Source organism: Meleagris gallopavo, chromosome 21, assembly GCF_905368555.1.
Source record: "Meleagris gallopavo chromosome 21, MGAL_WU_HG_1.1, whole genome shotgun sequence".
NCBI lineage: Eukaryota > Metazoa > Chordata > Aves > Galliformes > Phasianidae > Meleagris > Meleagris gallopavo.
In genome coordinates, this window is record NC_139424.1 from 9,404,779 (window position 1) to 9,423,745 (window position 18,967).

An 18,967-nucleotide genomic window follows, 5' to 3' on the forward strand; every position below is an offset into this window, starting at 1 on the left:
CATATTTCCAAACAGCTTTATTGTATTTCACACCACGTGTTCCAACGTGAAACCCTACATGAAGGCAACCCGCACACAGCACACCTTCAGCGGGCTGCGCGTTGCTCGCAGGCAGCAGGGCCCGGCCGTGGGAGTGAGCTGGGAATGGAGCTCTGCGGTCAGCCAGCACTGCTTGGGCCTCTCTGTTTCCAAGAAGCAGCCTGCTAAGGTTCCATTTTCAAATGTTTTGCATTAATAATGCCTAAAGGTGACACGCTCACTAAACAATCTAGAAACAATACAAGATAAGACATAAAAGACATACTAAATTATGCAGCCTATGCCTTCAAATGCAGCAAAAATAAATGCGAACTGCTTTGGGGTTTGTCACTTGCAGGATGCAACAGCTTTTCCATTATGCTTTGCCCGATCCCTTGTCAGATTTCTTCAGAAAAAAACTGTGAGTTAGAAAGAATGGAAAGCGCTTCCCAGAGGTTTCGCCATGGGAGCTGGGCAGCAGCAGGCTGGCTTACCCTGCTAGCAGCTGTATTCTCACATACCTTCATTTTTCTTTTTTTTTTTCTCTCTCCTAATGCATTCTCTATGGAACTTCCTGGCACACGACTTCATAGTTGACTCCTGTCAAGCAACTCAGAGGAGAACTAAGCGAAGGCAATGGGAATCCTGGAGGATGTGGGAGTGCTGAAGAACAGTCACAGGACCAGGGCTCTGTGCTGCAAGGACCTGGAGCTGAGAGCAGTCTACAAGCTGCTGAGTGCTGCTGCACGATGCTCCTGACTGGGCAGTGAGGCTGCCACGTCCAGGTGTGATGGGCCGAAGCATTTGCTCACATTTCCCAGAAGACTGCTAGGACTATAAGGATTACTCTTCCATTTCAGGAGTGCTGCTAAAAAAATTTACTTGATGCTACAAAGTGTTCTGAAGCCGAGACGAGCCATGAAGGCACTACTATTGTAAATAATAGTTTCCTAATATGCTAGTAACAGCATAACAAACAGCTGGGCTAGAAGAACATTTTGAAACAAAGCCATCGAGCAGAGTGTCATTTTCTTTTGGTAAGGAATACTCATTGCAGCTGTGCTACATGGGTCCACAGTGCACCTCTGAGCCACCTGCTCCTCGGGGCACGGTTTGAATTAAGTCCTCTTCTGTTTTATGTTCCTTTATTTTTTTAAATCAGAAAACTGTTTATATTAATTTCAAGCTTTGTAATCTCTTCCAATTCGCTGTTAAAAAATAACAAACAAAAGAAGACCCAAAGCTAAATGTTGTCTCTAAAACTCCTTTTCCAGTCTCCTACTTAATCAGCCTTGTGGCATACTGGGAAATAGATCATTTAGTTCCACTTCATTATTATGGGCAAAAGAAATCTTACATTCAAGCTTACAGCACCTAAATACCTAAAGCCACATTCTAATCTGTAAAGCGCATGGGTGTAAAACAGGCAGGCAATTTTTCATTTCCTTGGGGCAGCACTGTTCACGGTGACTGGCAGAGGCTTTCTGCATTTCATCAGGCCTTTACGAGCACTGCCAGGCCAGCAGAGCTGCACTCACTGCATTACTGATCACACATCCTCCAGCACGGCCGTGCCGGCAGATAACGGATGGGTCTCCAAGGGGGAAGCGGAGGGACTGACGAAATCGCTGCCTATGTTGAGAAATATATAGGGCATAGCATGTGACATACACTGAAATTAACATGAATTTACTACTGCTGCCAGTGAAAGCCGCTCTAATTGAAACAAATAGCTTTGCCCTTCAATGTCTTGTGAAACACTCCCTACTGCCCATGCAGGAGTCACCTGTCTGCAGTCAGCGTTTCTGACAACCGGAGGAGAGAGGTCTGGGAGAGGCTTTTCCAACCTGGAGAAAACTATCATCTTCTGGTTACAAAAAAACAAAACAGGGCTGGGGCATTACAGACGTTGAGGAACAGGATTATGTGCTCCCCTGTGATGGCAGCTGACTGGGCTCCAGTACAGATGGCCCATTCCCATTGCACGTTCCCTTAACAGCTTTGCTACTGGCATTTCAGAATGTGAGATTGTTGATAAAAAAGCCTCAAATTAAGTTAATGTCAAAGCGATAATATCTTTGAACTTATTTTGGTTGGACTTTCCAGGTCTTTCCTGTGTTGCTCATCAGCACTCCAGAATGTAAATACTGCCCGGATAAACAACGCGACGTGCTGGCATAAGCCATCAGTAAAGATTCAAAGCTTAATTAAAATGGCAAAAAAAATCTCTGGGGGAGAATCTCTCTTGGGCTTTTCACTTGAGATCATAAAGTAGACCACTCCTTTCTCTGCCTTCATCAATGCATGTTGCTGCATTAACCGCCCTTAGGAAGCTGTCAGGAAAACACCTTCTGATGGAAGCAGTCTAAAAGCAGTTACACCAAAATACAATATAAAGGGGCAGAATCCTCATTTCTTTATGTTTCACAAAAAATAAAAACAAAAAAAAATTGAAGAAAAGGCAAAGACAGCAAGGCATTTCTGGACCCAGGCAGCATGAAATGCTTGTTATTCTGTTTTTCGAAATAAACACATTTCAGGAACTACAATAAGAGCTGCCGGCCGCCCGCAGGCCTGCTGACCAAGCTGTGTAAGGACGCGCTGGGCAGAGGCAGATCTGACGCTCACTGTGGGCTCTGCACTTGCGGTGGCAGAGGCAAGCAGATCGGTGCAGTAATTATCAAGCCCTCGAAGGGGCTGCATCCCGCCACTGATCAGCAGCAGCTTGATCCAGCGAAGCCTCTTCTCCCTCCTCACACAGAGAGCACGCTTCCCTCGCTGTGCACGGCCGGAGGGCAGTGGGGTGCCCTGGGGTGAGCAGGGTGTGAGCAGGGTGCCTCGTCCCATCCTGGCGGGCGGTGTTGGCACGGAGCTGCCTGCAGCTGGCCAGCCACAGGTCGCTGTCAGCTGGTGGAGACGCCGGGCTGTGCAGCACAGAGCAGCCTGGCGGTGTGCTGACTGCAGAGCGGCAACACGAGAGAGAGGCTCATTTGAAAACACGGACACGTAAGCAAGACAGAAACCCCACCTCCTTGTGATTGTCTGAAAGGGATCAAATGGGTGGAAATACCAGAGAGAGATGCACTCCTCCCAGCATAATTGTTACTGTCACAGCTGTGTGCGGCAAGGCGGAGGCGAGCGGACGATGCGAGGCGCTTGGCACTGCACCACGACAGGGCTGCGCCTGATTCATGCCGATACTGCCTGTAAGTCACTTCTTTCAGAGCTCATTACAAAGAGTAATTAAATGGCCACAATGTCCCCAGCCTTAACCCTACTTAGTAGATAAAGTGGATAATTAAGCACTGTTAGCTCCATTTTGCATCTATGGAAACTGGTGAGAGACTAATGCATCCCCTACTCTGAGCCAACCCCAGATAGCAGCATGCCAGTCATGGACTCTCTCACCCCAAAACGTTGGGAGGTTTTGTTAATTTCAAGGAGTTATGCATCAAAACCACCACTCCTGTCTTATCACTGAGAGATCTGCTACAGAGAAGTATTAACACAATTTAACTGAATGAAGTCTGTGAGAGATTTCAGCAAATGCTGCTCTTTTCTATTTCCTTGCCAGGAGAGGTAACCACCATCTCTCTTTAAACAAGTCGGTATCTCCACTCCATGCAGCCAATTGTTCCTACACACAGACTCTTGTTACTAATACACAATGAAGCAGTCAGATACGACAAACCCACCACCCGGCCTGTTAAACTGTTTGAATGTTATTAACTGTAGCTGCCCAGGTACAACCACAAACTCCCAACATGTGTTCTCCAGCAGTTTTATGCTGGTGCCAACTACAGGGGCAGCACAGAGATTTCAGACAAGGCTTTATCCTGAGTGCACCTTCCCCGAGTGGCACATGAGTCACCGGATGCTGCAGCTCAAATTGCTGCATCCTTCAAGCCATATATAGCTCTATTCCTATAAACTATTATCTCACTTTTCACCAGTCGCACGCTTCATTCATAACTGTTTATCTTGCCCTAGCTGCCAGCCCAAAGGTGGAACACTATTTTCAGACTGTGAGAGGGGCCTAAACAGAGCTGCATTTTTGAGTATTCTCCTTCCTCCATTTTTTAAATATCATGCAAGATATCACAAACTGAAGACCTCTACTTATTCATGACATGCTCACAAAACCACCAAAATGTTCTCAGCTCACGTGTCTCAATCTGATTTCTAGGGAGTGGAGAACACTGAAAACATCTTCAATTTTTGCTTCACTCTGGTGGCAGAGGCCCAGTAGCAGACTGCTTCATGCAGGACAGTCACCAGTGTGGAAAACCACGAATCCTAATAGACGTAGGATTATTTAAACTATCACATTCATTGGGCAATCTCCCAAATTCTGACTCTTCTCCAGAGCTTTCTAGTAAGTGTGTGATTATATTATACCCACATCATCATAAATTAAAAATAAATTCCATATTTCCATTTAAACATATGGAAGGGATCTCTCTTAGAAAATCGAATGAAATGAAAAACCCTTTGAAATACACTTGCCTTTATCAAGTATGAAAAACAGAGTTCAAAAACTACCCCTATATCTAAGGTTCGTGATGAAATAAGAGTGAAGGATCCTTTCTTGCTAAGTAATTAAAAAATAAATCAGGCAAGATCCACCTGTGCCATGACATCCAGCACCAGACATGGGTTAGCAGTCGCTCAATGGGGTTAGAACTCCAATGCAGCTCAGAAGGTAAATGACCTGGTAGTTTCTTCCTAGTATGGACAGATCACGTATAGTGTGGCACATCTGCTCTTAGACACAGAACTGCCATAAAAGAAAAATAGTGGTGAAATTGAGAAGATTTAGACAGCTTTATTGCTCAAAGACAAGCAAAAAAAAAAAAAAAACAACCACCACCAACAAAAAACAACCACAAAACCCTTAAAGAATCAGAAAAAGAAAAAAAAAAAAAGCTTTCTATAAAAATTCAAGGCAGCTGGACCTGACATAGGGTCTGCACTGGAGCTGCAGCAATGCTCCCTATCCGTCTCCGAGCTGCCTTTCCATTTGGCTTGGAACCAGTGTCATTGTTAATTGGATGCTGAGTGATGGATCTGGCCACCTGGCACTGTCTGGCTCCTAGATGATGATCAACTCACTTGGCAGGCTAAGTGGGGAACTGGCCACCTGGCTAATACGAGGGCTACAGAATCTCTGACGAGCTGATTGCCAGCCTGCTAAGACATTTTTTATTGTGGATATCGACAGTTACTTCTCATTATTCCTCCACTGATCCTTCTCCCCACAGCTTGGATGCTCACATCTTTCTTTGAAACACCCAGCTCACGGCCCCTTCTCTCTTTTCTTTCCTCCGTCTGATGCAACAGATAAAGACAGACCCCTTCCTTAATTGCTAAATGGAATGAGCTTCTCTCCTTCTCCTCCAATTCCTTTACGATATTCCAAGCTCCTTACTCCCATTCCATCTTGTCTTGCTTCTCACTATCATTATCAATACTTGGATAAATATTTATATTAGTCAGTGACTTTCACAATGATTTTTGAATGGTAGCTTGCTGCCTAATTTTTAATTCGTGAAAAAAGTTCTGATATAATTTAAGAATAACTATCAAAACAAGGACAGGACAAGAATTGTGTGAAGTTGGATTCTTGCCTGAAGGCTAGATTCCACAGTTGCCATGCATTCTGTGTTATTATCAGCGCTTGCAAAACTTCAGTGAGAAAGGCCACAGTTTTGACTTTTTTCCATTCATTTTGCATATATGTAAATTACTCCACAAGCAGTAATGGAAAAGAAATCTGAAGTGAACAAAAATACATCAATAAAGGGTTCTAGAGTACTGTCAGTGTCACACAGCAAAGCACTGCAAGCTAAGCCATGAAAATTAATTACTTCAAAATCTTAAAAGTATACAAGTATTGAAATGTTAAGCTCCTCAGATACATTCTGCTCATATTTTCCAGCTTTCTTACAAAGATGTGTAGGTAAATGCTCTCCTATTCCTATATTGGGAAATGTTCTACAAGGCAATGAAAGTTACTTTTGTGGTTCTTTTTTAAACTTTATACTGAAAATACAAATAAATAAAATCTAGGAAATCTTGATGATTTCTCTGGTGACAAAGCTAGCTATAATGCTCTTGTAATGTCCAAATCTCTGTCTGTCTTCCAGCAAGAATACTGATAACCTGCAGTTATTATATGTCTAGATTCAGGCAGGAGTTCCTGTCGCTCCCAAGTACAAATCCAGGCTACAGACCTTCCCTGCAAGTCCAAGTTAATTATTTTGAAAATGAAATCTGAGAGAGTTCAACTGGAAAAAGGGCTGCTGAACAATTACAACTAGGAGCTGTTTTCCTAGGAGTCGGTGAAATACTTGTTGCTGTCAGCTAAAGAACTCTGAAGACCTGCACTATGGACAAGGATGATAGCAACTGCAGGGCAGGGGATTCTTTAGAAAACGCTGACGTTTGGCATTATTTTAGTAATGTGTGCAGCTCAGATACTTGGCTGTCACTGCTAATACTGACCCAAGCTGGAGCTGAGTGCTATGAGAATCTGGAACTTGAAAACGCCAGCGAGTTCTTTCTTAGGACCTCACCAGTGTTACCGTTTTGTTCCAGTGCCTTCAGCAAATGCAGCAGTCATTTCTTGTTTCTGACACTCTCCGCAGTGACTGATTAGTAGCTTGTAAGGAATTAAATTTTAGTTGTCTGTAAGAGGCTGTTTTTCTTTAACTGATCTGGCAGACCAAGAATAGCTCTGTGCACTCTAATACAAACAGTATTGTAAATCAAGTCAGATAATACTATCAAGGTCTTTTCCAAGAATATAGGGATTAACTCATCTCATTAAAATGTACACATTCTGCGTAACACAATGCAGTACTACTCCGAGACAACTGTTCAAGCCAGCCAAAAGATACTATGTTCTAGGATGATCCCTGGCTGTCCTCTTATCTCCCCTGATTTGTATAATCTGTGCAGATTAGTGCACAGATATCATAGCACTGAGCACTTCTAAAAACCTAAAATAGACTGCATTAGCTTAAATTTCTAGGTAGTAAAGAAACTTGAGAGGAGAGGAACATAATTAACCTGGAGCATGGAAGGATTCCCTTGTGAGAAAAACAACCGAAACTAAAAATGGCAGCTTGGAAAAGGTACCTGCTTGTGAACACAAAAGAGACTGGCAGGTTACAGATCCAAAGACTGGTGTCTGAGATTCAAGGTGAAAAGATTTCTGGTTTTCCTTGAACATTTGTTCTTAGCCATTTAAAATACATTACATGACTTTTTTTTTCTTTTTTTTTTTTTTTTAAGAATGAAATATTATCATCATTGCTTTCAGTGCTTTCTCTTTTTCTCTCCAGAAAATGAAAATAAAATCTATGTTGCTGGAATAAAAGCTATGTTGCCTAAGGATCTTTCTCTACATTCAAAGAATGTTTCTGAAAGCTATGCTAGTACACAAAGCCCAGTTCTGTACACATTAAAATAAAAGGTGAAAATATCCATTGCATCAGGACACAGAGAAGGTAGAGATGGAGAGAGTAGAAGTCTGTTCAAGGACATCAGGCCCTCCAAAAATCAAATCACTGCTCCCAACTTCTCCCAAATGTTTTTCCTCAGTCTTAATTTCAGTTTCCAACTCACTGAAGTAATTCTTGGTAGTCTCTGCAGTGCTTAACTTCTTCCTGTTTGCTGCTGCAATGGTCTCTGTGACAAGTGCTTGATGGCAACTGCAGCTATTTGAGCTTCAGAATCGAGCTCTTAGACAGGGATTTATCAGCTGCAAATGCCTGTTCACGCAGATCTGCAGTTGCCTACAGAAAGGTGAGTTTTACAGAAAAGAACTGATCTGCTACAGCTGTTTGAAAGTCCAGACTCCCATACTGGTTATTTCTGCCTTACCATGATTCAATTTTTAGCAGCCATATCTAAGTTAATTACTCCAGCATAACATCCCAATCAGTTGCCCATCCCTCTACCCTCCCCATTTTTGATTTTTTTTTTTTTAATTAAGGTTACATTGCCAAATTAGTACCAAAAAAAGGCGTTTCTTTTATCTGTGCTACATACCATCAGCCTGACAAATTCTAAGTCTTGAGATATAAAGGGTCATAAGTAATATTGCTATAGGAAGAAACAACTTTGCAACTCAAACTCCTTATTATATTACTCAAGTCATTCTCTGCTGACTTGGCAGGACCTTTGGCTGTTACATCCTCCCAGAGACATTCTTAACAGATATAAGTTGTTTGTTTGTTCCTGAAAAGTAAAAGAGTAGCTCTGAAAATGTAGCATTTCAGAAGATAACTACAGATTAGGTGTTAGATATAGCTCACATAAATCTTCTGCTGTAGCAGAACACCAGAAAGCTTAGGAGAGACTTTGCTGTAAAAGGACAGAAATGTTCTAATTTAGTGTATCCTTCACTGAGCCTGCTTAATAATGAAAAGGCTGCCATATAAGATAAAGAAGTGAATACAGATAACACAATGAAGTCTGAAAACGGGGACAGAAAACTCTCCAGGCCAAATGGAAATCTACTGGGACTCTGTAAATGAATCAAAGAGATGTCCATTCCCACTTTTTAAGATTTAGTAAATCAGTCTCAATTAGAAATTCTTCCCAATCCCAAATAAGGGTTATCAATTTCTAATCATACATTAAAATAGTAAAAAACAGAATCTCACCATTTTTGTAACTAGTCCCACACTTTGTTCCCAATTCAACTTGCATGTCATTACTGGATGAGCCAAGGTGAGTACTTATGTAAAATCATGCTACTGCCTCACTGGGATCTTATTGCAGAGCAGCTCTACCTGAAGCCAATGCAAGTTTTCCCTGCATTAAATGTATCAGTGTTAAATGCTACTTTTTTGTCTCTGAGTAAAATTCTACTCCCTTTTTTCATAGACAGCTCTGAAAACAATCAGACTTAGTCTTCACACATTTTTAGGTAACATACATTAATTTAACAACATTTGCATAATTTCCTGTTCAGAATGGACGCAGAACATACAGCAGAGAGATGCAGAAAATGCACACTTTCCAAAGCATTTTTTTTTCCTAACCTGGCCAAGAAATGCCACAAGCTGAAACCTACCTTTCTCTAATGACAAATATAAACACAGTACAGTTGCTGAGGGCACTAAATTCTCTGAACAAACAGTAGGACTAAAACCAAGGTCTGAGAAAGCACTTGAGCCAGTAGAGCATGAGTGAACATTAACATCATAAAAATTACAGACCAATTAGATTATTCTGTCACAGTCACCTGGAACTTCACTACTGATTTTCTAATTTTTCCAATATTTGTTCTTACTATTTTTGTTGTGATATCTACTAAAGAATAAATATAAACAAACTTCAAAAGCAGGAGTTAATAATGCAGTTGCTAGAAATGTTTGAAAAAATTTCCAGAAGGGGGTAAATGGTTTGCCCACAAGAAGATGCATTACTGACAGAACACAGCATAGCACACATCACTGCAGCTCAGTGTCAGCCATTTGACTTTTCCAAAAATGAACAGACGTTCTCTCTTTCTACTGTTTTCTTCTCTGTTGATAATTACAGGTCTGACTAGCAAAGATTAACTACAGAATTTCAGAATGAAATACTACAGAATGAAACGTTTTACTGCCTCCGTCATTTAGAGATGTCAGTGTTGAATGTCCACATGGGCAAAGAATGTGTTGTTTTACACTCCATGTAATTATCTCTAAATAGTCTAGTAACATTATGTTAACTATAGAAATGCACAGTGATGTACAAGGGAATAAACCTCACTTTCTTCATAGTGCTATCAAATTATGGTCCCATTTTCAATAAAATTTCAGACAATTTACACTGTTAGAAAAATGTTTCTCCTTTATCTAGATTTTCAAATTCAGATAATGCAATCACAAAACCTAGTTTGTTCTTTGAGAAGAATGCTGGGAAATATTTCTGGAAGACAATGGAATTTCAGTAAACGTAAGCTAAGAATTTCCCTTCTCCAGTACACTGAAGTATTGCTTTATCTTTATCCCACCTTCTCCCAGGCAGCCAACTTTATTTGCCTCTGCAGCCTTTCACTTTTTTGCTAATCATCCCCTTTCTCATCTAAGTACTGTAGCATCCCAGCACTAGCAGTTAGCATCCCACCACACTGTCTTCTCTCTCAGTTTACTCTTCACTGAAATGTAATTTTTTTTTCCTTCCACTTATAATTTTCAGTGCATTTACTGGAAAATACCTACTATGATAGCCAATGTCTCCTTCTTTACCATCCTTCTTCACCATCCCTTCTATGTAACATTACATTAATTATGGCTGATTTTTTCCAGAGAAAAAAAGGTGATACAAAGGCAAGCTAAGGTCACTGTTTCCTCATGAGATATGCTATGAGGAATAGTCAAAATTCCACTGAAGCATTTCATTACTAAGTAGCATAAAACTGAATCACAGCACAACTAATAAGTATAATTGCATTCAGAAAGTTTCATTTCAAGAATACGTCCAACACATAACTTCATTAGGGTGTGTGAGTATCTGTGCATGGATTGATCGTGGCACATTCTTTTGCACGTGAGTCATAGGGCATTATGAATGACCTACCTCCTGGCCACTGGGAAGCCTCAGTACTCCTTCCTATGGGAAAGAAAAGTTGTCCATCAGGACCACTTTCTTATAAGCTGCCAGCAATCCCAGCGCACATCCATTTTAATTCCTAAGCCTTCTAGTTAGGCCAGTAACATTCATGATGTTACAGAAGAATAATAGTTAAAACTTTCCTAATCTAAATAGAATTGGAATTTTCCAGTACTAATAAATATTCTAAACTTAAAAAAATATGGCATCACTTTGGCATTTACAATTATGTTTTCCCAAAGCAATAACTTCAAAGTAGCTCTATTTTTTTGTAAAACTGCTGATTTTAATAGGGTAATAGATGGTCAGTTTATTAAAGACTGGAGCAGACCTGTTAGCTAAATAGAAAGTCAGGGGCATTCATTTTCTTTTTAAGAGATAAATATTTGTTTGGGAAGACATATTTGCTTAGAAAACACATACAACTAAAAATTGTCTTTCACATAGCCAGGATTCTCACATACCTTAGCACATGTATTACAAATCCCCATCAGCTTCCCAGTAATTTCAGTCGTAAAGTCTATGGTCGTTGTGGAGAAGAAGCAATGCAGTCTTTGACAGCTTACTGTTGCACCTGTCGGGAACAAAAACATGTTATGTCAACAGTATATGCAATGATTACAAAGTCAGCAACTGTTGATAAGTTTTCCCTGTACAGCCACAAGCTATACTTGTACATGGTTTTCCTTTCCTTTATCTCTAATGAAAACTACACAGGGACTTGAATTTTCATGGAACCGTGAAAACGGAGCATGAAGGTACTTCATGTACATCAAAGCTGTTCAGAATGCTGCAGCATAGACAGGACAGAGGGAGTATTTCCCTAATGTTTTATATATCTTGAGCAACAGAGTTCTGCTGTAAACACTGAACTTTAAAGAACTTTCGGTGATTCTACGATAGACAACAAATACGTATGGATGAAAGTGATTGAGAGGAAAGAAACTCTTAACTTAGAAGCAAATACTAGGTTTCTGTGGGCTATATATTAACAATAAAATTACAAAAGCATGAAAAATAACGAGGACATCTTTTAATATTAGGCTGAATGCAGTGAAACCAGCCTTCGCTGGATATGATCACAAAAAATGCAAGCAGTGTCACACAGTGCTGTTAGCAGTTCTTTATTACTTTAAGTGAAAAGAAACAAGGTGAAGAGAACTTAGAAGGAGTATTGGAGAGTGTCAGCAGTAATAGCATGCATGTTTACACATTACTATAATTAGCAAAGGAATGTAAAGAATTATAAAAGCAACAATTTGCTTTGCTTTAACTGTGTTTTTGACTCAGCAGCAGTTCCACTGATATCCTCACCAGAAAGGTTTTCTTGGTCTTTTTTCAAATATGAACTCATTAAAAGCAGAATCGTCACGACCAAAGGTAAATCCTCAAATATAAAAAGGGCCTTAAAAAACCTCCAGAAGGCAGTTTAATCCAAATCTTGGATAACTATGGCTTAAGAATACATCGACCTTAGTTTGTGCTCCCCTCCTTTAATACTGCTACCTCATAGTAATATGCCTGGGACTGCTTTTCCCAACCTTCATACTGATAAACTTTTATGTTGTAGTTGGTTTTTTCACTTTGATGAACAAATTTGTGAAGCATCCTTATATCACTTCCTCTAACAGTTTACATGCTGACTTTCATTTTATTTTAAAGTGCAATTTGTGAAGGCTGTAGGTATGAATGAAAGGGGACGCTGAAGTACAACGAAGGCTTGCAAAGAGAATGTCAAATTTAGCTTACTTCCATCTGCAATTTGCTTAGAAACATATCTGTAAGATCGACAAATGGTTTATCTGATTTAAAATATCTTTGTGTACTCTTGCAGCAGTTTCCTATGCAAATCAGGTACTTATGCACCCAAATTATTCTAGTTAGCTATGGGAACCTACGATGGCCTGATCTACACGTTCAGCTGTAGTGCACCTCTGCATCTGCACGGTAACTGTGCACATCTTTTGCATAAGAAGTGCACACCCAACTGGACTGAGAAGCAGATCTGCTATTATCTCTGCATTGCTTTACAATACTTTTAATTGGAATTTACATGTTATTGATAAAGCCTTCACTTTAATTCGGAAAATATTTTGAAGAGATAAGCAATCGTTCGCTAAAAAATATTAAATAAAAGTATAAAAATTAAGTATATTTATCCTTTGAATAAGTTTAATTTCTATATATTTATTTTAAAAATTAGAAACAGAAAACATGTATGACAAGAAATGCATGCAATTATTGCTATAATGTTAAAACCTTTGTCAGGGTTATTCTGTACAGTACCTGTTCTCACAGCATCACAAAATGATACCACGCTGTGTCGCAGTGGATGTGGTTGAAATGTTGGGCACAGCAGAAATGGATCATGCAGTCACTAAAACACCAAAGAGCCACAAATAAATTGTGACTTAATGAATGAGCCAGGCTTACATGTTAGATAAAGCTGCACTTCAAAGGTAAACAATAAAGTTTATGCAAGGTCCTCTGCTGTGGCACAGCAGGGAAAATGAAACCGATATGCTGACGACGTCCTGCTTGTGCTTGGACCTTCACCCCTAGGCTCCAGGCAAAGGAGATGGTGAACTAATGTGTGAGTATACAGAAAGTTAGCATGAAAATAATATCCACAGAAATAGAGAGTAATGAATCGAAGTGCAGAAAGATCACACTGTCGTGGATAGTAGCATGAACGCTGTATAACCTGTGTGTGATGACCAGTTCAGTTGATAAGCAAAACAGAATAAATACAAACATGTAAACATCTAGTTGAAGAAACAGAAAATTCATCACTTCACATTCTTTGAAATAAATGTGAAAAGAGCCTGGATTTGCTTATCTTGTTTTTAATGCTATCATAAGGTCAGGTAGAGAGGAACACCATTATAGAGTGCCCTCTTCCTTATGTTAATAATATATAGATAAGGTAACTGGAGAAATGTTTCCTAAAATCTGGATATACATTAGAAATGAATCTGAATGCTTCTATGCTTTACATTGGGAACATAAACAATTTCCATACGTAGGTATTTTCTCTCTATTTCTGTTCCAAAAATAACAATTTTTCTCAGTATCTTCTGTTGTTTCCCAAGAAGTGTTATACTTAAAAAATACAATGCCTCAAACTTCTGCATGTTGTTCTACCTATAAAAATAAAAAAGTGGAAAACTTTGAAAGAAAGAAGTCATGCTTGAGCCACAAAGAAGTCACTATTTATTAACGAACAAAAAGATGAAAAAATGCTCACTTCTTGTATGGGGTTAACGGCACGGGTAGACATGCCTGCTGAATCATTACATGGAGTGGCAAGACATAACTCGAAGTTAATTTTCCTTTGGTGTATGCTTACACACCTAGTCACGACCATAGTCGTGTCACCAGATTTCGTTCCCAACCTAAAACTGAGACCAACTTTCTGTTCAAACCTGTGCAGATGTTTTGGGCAACTTTCTTCCAAAGCTCTGTAGCTGTAACAGATCACATCTTTTGTAGGTCAGGCACGGAGAAGAACTTGCAACGTGTAAATTAGTTCATTACAGCAGTATAATCACTACAGATGTTTTGCTACACAAGTATCTACCCAGGTGGAATGTTAATCACAGCTTTCTCTCAGAGACAACGTGGGTTATCAATGAATGATTCTGTGGTTAGTAAAATAATGCCTCTCTGAGGTTTGATGCACCTTTCTGAAATACGTAATCACCGCAGTCCTCACAGCAAAACATCTACTGCTACTGCTCCAAAGTACCTCTGCACAAGATGAAAACATTTACTTTAGGAATATTGCGCAGGAAAATTGGAAGCAGGCATCGGAATGAGCTACACAATTCGGAGCTACACATCCCTGATGAGGGATCTGAGAGTGCATTCTTTCCATCACCAAGACACACTGTAGCAATCAAGGAAATTGTCAAGAACATTTCTGCTCTGAGAGTGTATAGTTTAGCTGTCTTGAGAGCTGGAATTTTTTTTCATCCCAGTATCAAGTGATGATAGTACAAGGAAGGGCAGCTGTAGAAGGAGAATAAAATATCTATTTCATAGATATTTCATAGCACTGGGAAAATTCATCAGTCTCTGTAAAATTAATTGAATTTCATGAGTAAATACTAATTATCACTTAGAATATGCATCCCAAAATACTTGACACGTTATAATTTTGAGAAATTTCAAGGCAGTTTAGCCTGCTTTGCAAACAGACTGAAATAATGCAAATATAATTTTGGCATACTATTTCAAAGTCTTATCCTAAATGTCAGGCTGTTTTTGCAGATATCCTGCTCACTGGCTGCAGTTGAGCTACAGAGAGCTACAAACTGGCTGGGCTGATCTCAGTTCCTGGAAGGCTGTGGAACAAAGCCTCCTGGGGGCCACGCTCAGGCACACAGAACAAGGAGATGGCTGGGAGCAGCCAGCGTGCTTTACCTCGGGCACACTGTGCTTAATGCACCTGCACAGCCCAACGCTCTGCAGCAGGACAACCAGCTCTATGGACATGGCAAGAGCCCTGCTTGATGCTTTCTTTGACTTCAGCAAGGCTTCTGCGTGGCCTCCCAGCACGTTATGATAGCCAAGCTGCAGGCAGACTGGAGGAGAAAAATGGCCGAACCATATCAGAGGTGACTTTGGTCACTGACCTTTGATAGTGACACACATGTAACTGTTTCCTATAACAGCAGAGCTCTTTTTGTTTTGCACCTGGATTTACTGCGATTAAGCAGTTATACTGGTTGGGTCTATTGCCAGCTCATCTCTCATTTGCCAAACACAGAACATTTTGCAAAGCACCTGGGGAAGGACAGTTCTCACTGTCACACAGATGAACCACTGAAGACCGTAAGAACTGCATAATCAGAAGCTGGGGGTAGAATTTGGCTTCTGATACATACAGCTGCTTAACTGCGTACTGTTAAGTGGCAATTGAGGGAGGTGGCAGGCAATTCCTCTGGGCTTCTGTACCCTCTTCTGTCAATCATTTCTTGTGAGTACACGGGTTAAATCATCTGTGGTCTGGGCCTCAGTTTACTACTGTGAACACTGAGAAATTAAACCAAGGATATTTTGTGATTACAAATCCCTACTAACTGTGGTTTGTAGAAGATTATAAAAACCTCCCATTCCAAGCACAAAGCACTATTTTGAACCACATGTTTGAATGTGCAGCAGCAAGATGCACGGTACACAGCTAGATCTGCGCTCACACGGAGGTGAAGGCCACCACTGACTTGCTTCCTTCCAGCCTGGAACTGCAGGCCTGCGGGGCAGGGTTACTCACTGAAAATATCGCTGTCTCAGGAGCAGATTCCACACAGGCCAGGACACGCCATGGCCGTGCTCCTGCGCAGCGCGGTGTCACACAGCCACAGAACGCAGCAGCGGGCTCAGCGCAGGCCTCTCCTCGGGTCAGCACAGCCCTGCTGCGCCACGCCGCGCTCACAGCTACACGCCATCTGCGATCTTCTGCACGAGGCCTTCCCCTTCCCGGCCCTGCCAGCAGCCTCGCTCTCTTCACTGACATTTATGGCGTCGTTTTGAACATCAACACGTTTTTACCCTTCGTTTGGATGCAGACGAAGATCTGCGGTATCAGTGGCAAGAGGTGTGAGGGGCCGGCGGGCTGATGGGCAGCCAGAGCGCGGGAGGCGCGACAGCGAGCGCTCAGAGGAACCACAGCGCCTGTGGGGGCCGGGACGGGGCGAGGCCGGGACGGGGCCGGGCCAGCAATACTCGCGGCCATCCCGGGCGCGGGGCACGCCGGGAGCCGGTGCGCGCGGGGCACGCCGGGAATCGCTCCCCGCACCTCAGCTTTCCAAGATGGCGGCGGGCGGCCGTCCCCGCCCCCGCCCCGCACATGCGCAGTGGTCCGGCGGGCCGCGCCGCTCCCTCCCTCCCTCCTGGCGGCCGGGGCGCCGCTGACAGAGCGCGGAGCGGAGCAGCGCCCAGCGCCTCCGGGACCCCTCGCACTCCGCCGCGCCCGTGGATGGGAGAGGCGGGCGGCGCTGGCCTCGCGGAGCGCAGCGAAGCGGCGGCGGCTCGGGTAAGGCCGGGGCCGCGGATCTTCTCCGTTCTCTCCGTCCCTTCCCCCGCCCGCCCGTCGCCGCCGCCCCGCGGAGGCCGTCCCTAGCGGTGCAGGCCCGGCGGCCGCTCCCCTCCTCCCCGCCCTCCGCTCCCTCGCCGCCCCCTCCCTTCCTCCCTCCTTCTCTCCAGCTCGCTCTCAAAATGGCGGCCGCGCCCGTCGGTGAGGAGGGACCGGGGGAGGCGGCGGGCCGGGGGCTGGCGGGCGGCGGCCGCTCCCCGCGGGGGGTGCCGGGGCCGGGCGCGGCTCCTCCGCTTCCTCCCCGCCTCCCGCCCCGCCGCTCTCCGCCGCCCGGCCCGGCGCTCCCCTCCGCCGGTGACTTAGCAGGAACGCGGGGAGGGGCGGGAGGCCGCGGCGCGGGTGGGGCGGGGGGAGCGGAGCGGAGCGGGGCGGCGGGCCCGGCGCTGCGTCCGCCTGCAGGCCGCTCCGCTGCGCCCGGTGACTTGGCAGGATCGGGGGCGGCGGGGTTGCGGACGGGCGCTGCGGGGCGAGGAGCCCGGTGCGTGTCCGTGTGCCCGGTGAGTCTGTGCCTGCTAGGGACATACGGAGCGCTCTCTCCGTCGTTCCCGGCGGCTTTCGTCCCGTTCCGGCCGCCGGCCTTGCGGAGGGCGAAGCAGGCGCTGCCCGGGAGGCGGCCGCGGCCCGCTGCGGCACGGGGACAAAACGGAGCCGGAGCGCTGCCGTAGGAATCCTCCGCTCCCACCGTTTCCCTGCGGCGGCGGAGCGGGCGGGAGGAGGCTCAGCCCTTCGGTGCCAGCCGCAGCAGAACGGGGCGGGGAGAGCCGGTCTCTCCTTCCTGGGGTCGCTCCGCTGCCCGCAGGCGCGCGGTTCCTCCGAAGCCTTTTGCTGGCGGTCGGCTCCGCTCCGTCGCTCCGTTTATCGCTGCTTTCCAGTTTTTGTTCGGGCGGGAGGTTACGCGGCGGGCTGCTGCTGGCTCTGGGTGGGAGTGGTGCCTCCCTTATGAAGTTCGGGGTTACTCCGTTCCGGGGTGGAAGGGTGAGATTTTTAATTCTGACGGTTTTTTTTTGTTTGAGGTTTTTTTTTTGTTTTTTTTTTTTTTGTAAGGTGGATGCATTTTGGCTTGACCTTTAGTAGCGGTAGCGGTGCGTTGCCTCCCCTTTCTTTGCTATAGTCTCGCCGGTAATGTTTCCCTGCCGGTAGTGCTGCAGCAGAGGGCTTGGTCCTTGCAGGTCAATTCACAATGAATCCCCAAGCAGGGATGGGGGAAGATTACTGAAGCTATGTAAAAAATCTTGAGTAAGCACTGTTTTATTCTGAGTAGATGTTTGGGTATATGGACCTGGCTGAATTCTGTTTTTATGTGGAGACTCCTTTATGGATGTATTTGTGTGACAATATTGTTTATACAGTATTAGGAGGTGCGGGGCTAAAGAGCCTATGTTCAGTGATAATCGTTTCATAAATGACTGTGCAGCATTCAGCTGGTTTTTGGAAGAGGGAGGGTCTGCTATCACAACGCTGTCTGCCCTTCGAGTCATTTTATTAAACAGAGAAATCATGTCAGGAAGCTAAACAAAGAAAATATTTCTAATAGATGTATTGCAAATTTTTCCTGTTCTCAGGGCTCTCGTTTTTGTGTGTTTCTTTTGATTTGAGTGTGTTTATGGATGCTGTGTGCAGCCATTGAGCAGAGGAGAGACTGGGTGGAGTAAGGAGGCAGAGCTGCGAAATGGCTAGATTACCCTTTCATGGCTTTTTTTTTTTCCCCTTTCCTTGCGTTTGCTGGGGTGGAAGAATACTAATTGATGTAACAATGAGGTCTCTTCTTTAGGGAAGAATCTAAGGATGCAGCAACACAAACCTCACTGTTTTGAGGCTGATTTTTCTGCAGGATGGATCTTGATGTGTGTGGCAGTGAGAAGTGACCAGTCACCGTCTCAAAGCCAGTTGTTTTGTCTGTTACCCGTTTCAATATATCAACTTAGATATTCACTTGTTGAATTTATTTTATTTTACTTTAAATAAGAGTTATAAGTTTGGCATAGGTGTTTTACACACAAGATTCCGGGAGTTATGGAGAACCCCTGTATTGTAGCTTAGTGTTACTATTTGTTCATGTAACTTCTTGGTTGGGTTGGGTTTTGGGTGGATGCAGAGATGAAGCATCCCTGCTCGCTTTGGTGCCCGTAGTAGGGCAGGCAACTCCCATTAGTGTGCAGATTTAATTATGCTGCCCTCCCCTTTGTCATGTCCCAAGTTCATACAAAATAACATCTCAAGATTTTGGAAGCCCTTTTCGAT

General features: G+C 43.6%; 2 protein-coding genes across 4 annotated transcripts in view; one reads left to right on the forward strand and one right to left on the reverse strand.

Moving 5' to 3' along the window:
- Positions 1–18,967, reverse strand: part of LOC146543042 (uncharacterized) — a 19,015-nt gene continuing 48 nt past the window's right edge. Inside the window, exons 2-6 of the mRNA XM_085241188.1 lie at positions 16,880–17,350; positions 16,183–16,842; positions 11,094–11,203; positions 10,597–10,629; positions 1–4,795 (exon numbers count right to left, since the gene is read on the reverse strand). Of these exons, the coding sequence (XP_085097314.1) occupies positions 4,784–4,795; positions 10,597–10,629; positions 11,094–11,203; positions 16,183–16,842; positions 16,880–17,350 (1,286 nt within the window). The 3' untranslated portion in view covers positions 1–4,783. The remainder of the gene's footprint in view (positions 4,796–10,596; positions 10,630–11,093; positions 11,204–16,182; positions 16,843–16,879; positions 17,351–18,967) is intronic.
- Positions 16,525–18,967, forward strand: part of PAFAH1B1 (platelet activating factor acetylhydrolase 1b regulatory subunit 1) — a 27,827-nt gene continuing 25,384 nt past the window's right edge. The window contains exon 1 of one of the 3 annotated variants that reach the window (XM_085240817.1): positions 16,525–16,666. The gene's annotated coding sequence lies outside the window, so the exon portion shown is untranslated. Of the gene's footprint in view, positions 16,667–16,734; positions 16,868–17,108; positions 17,224–18,967 lie in introns of those variants that run through there. The other 2 variants (XM_085240818.1, XM_085240819.1) reach the window with 2 other exon arrangements.